This window comes from Alnus glutinosa, chromosome 13 (genome assembly GCF_958979055.1).
Source record: "Alnus glutinosa chromosome 13, dhAlnGlut1.1, whole genome shotgun sequence".
NCBI lineage: Eukaryota > Viridiplantae > Streptophyta > Magnoliopsida > Fagales > Betulaceae > Alnus > Alnus glutinosa.
The window spans coordinates 21,590,304-21,599,312 of NC_084898.1; the positions used below are offsets into that span (position 1 = coordinate 21,590,304).

General features: G+C 35.7%; 1 protein-coding gene across 1 annotated transcript; it reads left to right on the forward strand.

Moving 5' to 3' along the window:
- The first annotated feature begins 1,963 nt into the window (after positions 1 to 1,963).
- LOC133854270 (26S proteasome non-ATPase regulatory subunit 13 homolog A) lies at positions 1,964 to 9,009 on the forward strand. Its single transcript, XM_062290381.1, has 6 exons — positions 1,964 to 2,167; positions 4,925 to 5,371; positions 6,322 to 6,402; positions 7,604 to 7,800; positions 7,927 to 8,026; positions 8,431 to 9,009. The coding sequence occupies exons 1-6, from the start codon at positions 2,015 to 2,017 to the stop codon at positions 8,614 to 8,616; spliced, it is 1,164 nt and encodes a 387-aa protein (XP_062146365.1). The 5' UTR covers positions 1,964 to 2,014; the 3' UTR covers positions 8,617 to 9,009.

Sequence of the window (9,009 nt, forward strand, 5' to 3'; positions counted from 1 at the left end):
TTTGTAAAAATTAAAAATTAAAAATTAAAAAATATTCTTATAAAATAAAAAGAAAAAGAAAATTGCCAAAAGATTATATTGCCAACAATCAGGGTTTGCCTAGATATCTACTCCAAATGGTCGAGTCAAGATATTAAAAAGACCTTATCAAAAAAAAGTTCTATTTTTAGAAATAATACAAGTAACCAAATAAAGGAATTCATATTTGCCACCTTTGGCCTCTACAACCCCACCAAATCTGCTAACTATCTGCCGCTAAAAGAACTAAAAAAGGAAAGGGAGAAAATGAAGAGTTAAATGGCTTGAAACTCAAAGTGAGAGAAGTTCTAAAGAATAGAAATGGATAGACGGAAATATATATATATATCATTACGGTTTGACGTTAAATCAAACGACAAAAAGAGTGAAAAGACCTTTATGCCCTTGAAACATTTATAAAAATTCAAAATTTACCCTTAATTTTGATTTTTGATTTTTTAAAAAAATCACGTCGTGACCCAATGTTTGGATCATCGCTAGACCCCGTTGTGGGTTTGCCAATATATGACAAGGTGACCCAGTGTAGGTTTGGCTGTGGGTCGTTTGATTTTTTTTTTTTAAAGGAAAAAGAATCATGAGGGTATTTTTGTCATTTTCAAGGGTGCCGTTAAGATTTAATGCCAAACTCTAATAGAGGGTGGACATTGCATCAAATTAGAAGTTCGATAGGTGAAATTTGAGAGTTTTTAAACTTTAAGAGAGTCATTTCCAAACGAGTGAAAGTTCAAGTGGGGTTTTATGAAGTTTTCCCAAAAATAGCATTTGTTTAATATACTCATAATTCAAACAAATATAAATGGCATGAGTAATGTTTCTTGCACAACTTTAACAAATTTTTTTTTTTAAGATCAACCATTGAATATTTAGGACCCACATGTAGGAAAACAAAGGGATTTGATTCTTGTACAACACCAATACAACAACTGCACAACAACCCCTCACATGAGGGTGGGCCCCAGTATGTGGGATCCACTCTCATGTGAGGGATTGTTGTACAGTTGTTGTATTGGTGTTGTAAATCTAACATTTTCCGAAAACAAATCCAATGGTTGATCATAAAAAAAAGTAGTTAGAGTTGTACAAAAGTTGTGTATGAATTGATCAATAATTATTACTCAAATGGCATAGATATATATGTTAGTAGGGATTTGATTATTGTACAACAACTGCACAACAACCCTTCACATAAGGGTGGGCCTCAGTATGTGGGACCCACCCTCATGTGAGAGATTGTTGTACAGTTGTTATATTGGTGTTGTAAATCTAACATTTTCCATGTTAGTAATAGTCAAAGCATTCACAACAGACTAATTAAAAATTATTTTGGCTAGTCAAAATGCAAATTTAAGTAAAAAATCACCCACATCCGACTAATTATTTTAGCAAAAAATAGCTACAATGCTTATTATACACTCACCAAATGTTTAAAAAAAAAAGGCCATTTTTTTTTTATAAGTAATGATATTTAATATAAAACTATACGATTGTCATATAGTTAGGATAACGTGACATTAAAAATCAACTTTTAATTTTTTTCACAAGTATTGATCAAAATGTTGATTTGTATTGTTACATCATCAAGTTGTATCACAGTTTACTAAATAGTTTACTTTTTTTTATTATATCATTTTATTAAAAATAAATAATAAATAATTTTTTTTAAAATAAAATAGTAAAAAGGGGATAATTAAAATAGAAAAAGTTAATTTTTGAAGCTAAAATGAGTAAAAAATCTAGTGAACTGAAGTAATTGCTAAAAATAAAAATAAAAATGCCGGGTTCTTGAATTACCAAATGAAACCGGATCCACCACTTTCTCAGCTTCTCCTATTCTTTTCTTTCTGCTCAAGAAAAACAAAAAAAAACAAAAAATAAAAGCCAAACAAAAGCAAAAGCTCAAATCTCATATAAATAGAAACCGGCTGTTTAGCTCTCTCTCTCTCTTCTCTCTTCTCTCTCTCACAGACTCACAGACATGGCTGCGCCGCTGCAGTACCTGGAGACGCTGCGCACCGCGCACCCGGAGCTCGCAGAATGGTACACCTCGCTTGCAGATCTGTACCAGCGCAAGCTCTGGCACCAGCTCACCGCCAAGCTCGAGCAGTTCGTCGCCCTCACCGTCTTTCAGGTCCGTTTTCCTTCGCTTTTCTCACTTTCTTCCTACGTGAATACTTTCCTCTTGTGCGTGGTTTTGGTGATTAGGGTTTCTGGATTCTTGAAACGGCTACGTTTTGATTTTTGCTCCCGAATTTTGATTTTTTTGGGGGGGAGAATTAGGGTTTTTGGGAAGAAGAAGATTGGATAAATAGGGCTCCGTTCTGGGTGGTAAACTGGGGTTTTGCGGTGGAATTAAGGGGCTTTGAAGTGTGCATGAGTATTGCATTAAAGAAACTTACTTTCCTTTTGTTTTAGTTTCTGATTGGTTGCTGAGAAATTGGAGGAAGATGTTTGGATTATAGGTCTATTCTGTATAATTGTTATGCTTATAATCTTTTGTGCCATTGGATTTAGAGAATATGGGATCCGGGGTATTTATTCTACAAGTAATCCATTGGGTAGTGTGAACTTTGCATTGAATTGTAAAATCCTTTTCAAGATATACGTGAATATGTCGCTGTTTTACATCAGAATAAAGATTAAGAAATTAACAAGTTGCCCCTTAGCCAACCTGACCTACCCTGGGTTCTTGATATTCAATTGGTCCCCTGTTTGGTCAGGTTCGTTCCTAATTTAGTTTAGGAAGAGATAAATATCACTTCCCTCCATGTGTTTTCCATTTTATTTCCTGAGTTCGCTAGTGCCTTGACAATGTGTCATAAAAGAAGATTTGATTGAGACTTGAGACAACTTTTTGGATAGGATATAATAAAGAAATTTATTTGAAACTGTTTCCTGCGTGAGAAACAAAGAAAAGTTAACATGCATGAAGTTTGTGGTAGTAATATATGTAATAGTACTTACAACTGTAATATATGTAATAGTACTCAGCAAGTTTTTATTGTGGTTGTTGGTTTTTACAACTGTCACATGATAAATATAGTAATTTCTTTCATGTTTTTAATTCCTTTGATCCTTATGAAAAAGAAAGATATGTGTATCATGCATAGAGTATTTATGTTATGGCTGGAATTAATGCTATGCAATACCCCCCCCCCCCCCCCCCCCAATCCCATGTGGCGTAGTCCCCACAGCATTTGGTGCATGGGGATTGTTTTTTTGGTTGTGTGGACCACGCCACATGGGATTTGGGCGCAGCCCCCGGTTGGGATGGGAGGGTGATGCATAGAATTACTCTATGACTAATATGTTGTTAATAATTTTGGCATACATTGGCTTTGCCTTAGATTAATTACCCCAGACCTCAATCCTAATCTGAAGTCTAGCCCTACTGCTAGAAGCTGAATATACACATCGTTTAGGCTGTGTAATATTCGTGTCATCCTTATTTGGTTGTGGGGAAAAAATAATTAATGCTGAAGGGCCAATCTTCTTCCTCTCTCTCTCTCTCTCTCTCTGAATGCCTTGGAATTGGCTTAAGGTGCATGGTTGATTGATCGAGATTCATGAAGTATAGTGTTTGCATAACATATATATGTGGTTATATGTTTGTTTGATAAGAATTCTACACATCTGTTAAAAGGATTATTGGTTTTCCTTCTACCTTTAAAAGGAAAAAGAGATGGAAAGAACATTCAGGGAGATAATTGAACTCTTATAAGAACCTGTACTTTCCACATAAAATTGGTGAACTTAGATGAAGTGATTGATGCAGGTGGACAATGCGATGAAGGTTATTAGGATCATCCCACTTTCGTGGGACTTACGTGTGTATTGCAACTTTGCTCATTTACTTGATTTTTAGTTAATTATTCTTGATTTGGAGTAATGGCTGGAGTACTCTTTTCTCCTGGATTCTCTGTCATGAGATTTGTCTAAACATGATTAACTCCAACGTGTTATCCTGTCTTAATATCACAAAGGCTGGGGACACCCACTAAATGAGATTAGCTAATATTTGAAGTTCATAAAAAAGAAGAAGAAGATAACTATATAGTTCATAGTGGCTTTCCTCTTTAGCATCTCAAGGGAGTGTAACTCCATTGTTCAAAAGGCTTATATCAAGGTGTATTGATTGAAGTGATAAAATCAAAATGACTCTTGTCTGTATATTTGCTATGAATGGATCTTCTAAGCTCTGTTCGAAGCGTGAGATGTGATGAGTTATTGGGAATTAAGGACATGCAGCCCAGGCATTGTTGGGCATTTAGCCATTTGTCGTTCCTGTGCAGAACTGAGGATCCAAACCTTCAGTTATCATGATTGATATGTAAATTTTTGTTACCATTCATCTTCATAAAAAAAGAAGAGGTAACATGCTTCATCTGTACCCTTTACAAATGGTGTTGAAAAAATCCCTCTGGGGAAGGGATGTATGGTTTGGAATTCAAGTTGCCAAAGTTGGTAATTGTGATAATTTGATGTTATTAACATGCATTTGCTGCAATAAGGTTAGATTGCATGCTATTGTTTTGTTGATGAATAACAACAGACCTTATTAACGTGGACACAGTGCATTATTTTCTATTCAAATTCATTCATATGCAGAATCTCTTTAACTTCTCGAGTTCAATGCATTATCCTAGTGTTTTGTTAAACCATGATTTATTGCTACTAAATTCTATTTTCTTTATATGGCCAGGGTATTATGAATTGCACAGATTTTAACAAAATCTCTGTATATTGTTTGTGTTTTTTTTTTTTACCCCAGTCACACGTGTTTTACACAACATGTTCTTGACTTGGAAAGCTTGAATGGGATTTTTTTGTGTATGTTTTCTTTCGATCTGCATCTAACACCTTTTTTCTTGGTTAAATTGAATTTCAGGCTGGCGATGCTCTCATACAGTTATATCACAATTTCATCACTGACTTTGAGACTAAAATCAATCTTCTCAAGCTTGCACATTTTGCTGTAATAGTTTCTAGGCAGTATTCAGAGAAAGAAGCCGCCATTAATTATCTTGAAGGGGTGATTGAGAAGCTTCGAGCTACTAGAGAGCAGCGTATTGAAGAGCCAGTCCTCTACATCAAGATGCAAATAGCCGTACTTAAACTTGAGCAAGGGGACCAAAAAGAGTGCAAGAAACTTCTAGAAGATGGAAAGAGTACCCTTGACAGCATGACCGACATTGATCCATCAGTGTATGCAAACTTTTATTGGGTCTCATCTCAGTACTATAAATTTCGTCAAGAATTTGCTGAGTTCTATAAAAGTGCCCTTCTTTATCTTGCATATACGTCCGTGGAGTCTCTCTCAGAATCATTTAAGCTGGTATGTGATTATGTTTATCCGCTTCTTTATGTGGCTTACATGTAGTCGTCTGTGACAAGTACTGGTTTGCTTTCTCTCACTAAGGTCATTTTGACGTGTCATCTTACATTCTTACTCGAAGGTTTGAAATGTGTGGTTGTGACTCTTTATGTAATAATTTTTAGGGGTTTCAATATTATCTAGCTTGTTGTAATTTCAATGTTTCATTCTTATAATTTGTTTCTGTCTCTGACTTTCGATATCTACAAAATCTCTTAAGTTGTAAGCTATAGTACCAGTATGAAACTAAAATGTGTTATGTTCTTGACCAAATTATTCTCCATGGATGGCAAATAAAGATTTTACCCAGGTTCAAGTTGTATAGTTTGATGGGTATTGTATCCCAGTCCTGGTTTCAAGCTCAACCAATGCGTCCAAATGTGGGGACAGTAATGAGTCATATATGGAATAAATAAAGTTAAACTCTTCACAAACCTGTTAAGTTTTTAATTAGCTAGGATCAGCTTTAAATAAACTCTGGCATTGTTTTATTGTTGATCCAGTATGGGGAAATGTTAAGTTTTAAATTAGCTAGGATCAGCTTTGAATAAACTCTGGCATTGTTTTTTTGTTGCTCCAGTATGGGGAAATCCTCGGGATGCTGTAAATAGATATTACTTAAATCTCCATGGTCTGTGAATTTCAAGCTCCAGTATATTTTCAATCTTTTTGAATCCTGGTTGTCAATTTTTATTTTTATTTTTAAAGTAGTAATTGATTCATTTATTCAAATTTGCTGCAATAGTTGCAATTGGTGAACAAAAAATAGCATCTATATCTATGCAGTTTAATCAAGCATCATTATAAAATTCATTTGATAATATGGTTCATTTATTCTGACAGCTGATTGTCCATATGCACATTTTGTCTGTCAGTCTGTCATGTGTTCTAACCTTTAGATAATTAATCAGGATCTGGCGTTTGATTTGTCCCTTTCTGCACTATTGGGAGATAACATTTACAACTTTGGAGAGCTGCTTGCCCATCCTATTGTAAGTGTGTCGTGACTGAGGTTCTCACTTTGATGTTGGTCTTTTTCTATGTCCTGTTGAATTAGTTAAGATTGTCATGCTGCTCACCATCCATTGTGTAAAGTTTTCCTTCTTTAATTGTAATTGCTGGAAATGATTCAGCAAACTTGATCATAGGCTCTTTCGTTTACGGGCACATCAAAACCGTATCAGTAAACGATATTACTTGAGTACAAATGTTTTAAACGACATTGCTGGACATATTTTATGAATTTCATTTTTTTGATAAGTAATCAAGATATCATTAAAAACGTAAGGTACCCCCTGGTACACAAGAAGTATTCATGAGAATACACATAACTAGAAGGAGAAAAGAGAGCAAGGAAATCGTGGTAACTAATCACCAAGGGATAAAACAAAAGTTGTTGTCCAAAGATACAAATTATAAAAAAAATAACAACTTAAGCTCCTCCAAAGCCCTCTCACTCTTCATGGTCCTCAAAACTTCTATAATTCCTTTCCCTCCATAGACACCACAAGAGGCATGAAAACACCATCTTCCACACAGTAGCACTCTGAGCGCTCCCGGCAGTCCACCAAAACGCATATAAGTCGACTACTCGTCCAACAACACGCATGTTATTTGAATTTCATACAAATCTCTTGGAAATAAGAGTGCATTTTGACAAAATATTGTGATAGGAACCCACGGTAATTGAAACAGAATTTAGATATATTGAAGATAGTGAACTCCAATTAGGGGATGGAGACAAACCACATAGACAATTGTCTGATTACAAATTCAATACCTGAACCTTGCTACCAGCATTTAGTCATATACTACTCACACATATACTACTCACACATAACTACCCACTACATAAGGAAACTGCCACTCTACACTACTCTACCCACGTTGACTAGTCGTGGGTACCCATGACAGCAATAACTAATGTTAATAAAACATGACTAAAGCACTACAGTACCCACTACCCATATCACTTAGAGACCCATGTTGCTTAAGAGACCCAACAGCCAAGTAACTTGGTGTCGACGTGGAGTCCTACGTGGGACTCCATATTGATGGCATGGGAAGCTGTAAATAATGTTAGTGGTGGCATGAATTCCATTTTTGATACCAAGTCTTTCCTCTTGCTAAATTCTTAGATGCTTCTTTTTAGCAGCCTGTATGTTGGGTGGTGACATCTTTTAATTTCTGCAGATTAAGAGTCTTCTGGGGACAAAGGTTGAGTGGCTCTACTATATTCTTCAGGCATTCAACTCTGGTGATTTAGTTCGTTATCAGGAACTATGTCATGTGCACAATGCTGCTCTGAGGGCTCAGCCAGCATTAGTTGAGAATGAGAAGAAGCTGTTGGAAAAGATAAATATTCTCTGCTTGATGGAAATTATTTTCAGGTTTAGCATTTGTCTTCTATTTTTTTTTTTGTTCTACCTTTGATTTGTGCCAAAGGAATAAGTTTTTTTTCCGAAACAATTTGTATAATTGCTTGTAGGACTGACCTGCTACATGCTTCCTTGCAGCCGGTCATCTGATGATCGAACTATACCTTTGAGTATCATTGCAGAGCGCACAAAACTTTCTATTGAGGAGGTGGAGCATCTTCTTATGAAGAGCCTCTCTGTAAGTCCCCACGTTGAAATATTAATGAAGAGTAATTGATCTTTAAATGCTTTGTGAATCTTTATTATCTTTACAAATTTCCTACTTGGCATGCATCGTGCATGGAGTGTTCTTTTGTTTTTTCACTTTTTAACATAATATGTTTCTCATTTAACAAATTTGTGGGGATTGCAAAAAACTTATGCGCACCATTCTGGTTGGTCAATTTGCATCAAAGAAGGAAACTTGGTTCCTCCGCCATCTATATAATTTCTGTGCAACAACTTTTGATTGCCTCATTCATTTCTGGTTCATTATTATTTCTCTTTCCTTGTAGACATGCTTTCCAGTCGATAGCATTTCCCTTGTTATTTTTTTGTTGTGGAAATTCAATGCTTAAAACCAATGGGAGAATTTTACTGCAGGTTCATCTGATCGAGGGTATAATTGATCAAGTTGAGGGAACAGTGCATGTATCCTGGGTGCAGCCAAGAGTATTGGGGATTCCACAGATCAAATCCTTGCGCGACCGTCTGGACAATTGGTTGAAAAAAGTGAACACTGCCTTGAAATCCATAGAGGCAGAAACACCTGATCTTGTGGCATCGTGATTTTCCTTTTTCTCTTGATTTGCCCATGTTACAATTCCTTAACAGAAAAGGGAAAAAAACATTGCAAAGGCGACCAAAAAAAAAAAAACAAAAAAAAAGGGTTAAAAGAGACTCGTCTCAAGTCGCTTGGGCAGTAGGGCCAGTTGTATGCTTCCTTTCTTATTGCCTATTTTTCTTGAATCCTCTTCCTGAAAGGAGAAGCCTTTTGTGCTTCATGAAGTCATCGGTTCCATGGTGGCATCCCTAGAGACATGATGATGCATCAAATGAAAAAACCGGCTGTTTTAAGCTTTAGAGTGGGCTATTTAGACAATGTATTTGAAATTTTTCTTAGACACAAATCAGATGTGATACTCTTCATGTTGTTGAAGTTCATTTCCATTCCCTGTTAAA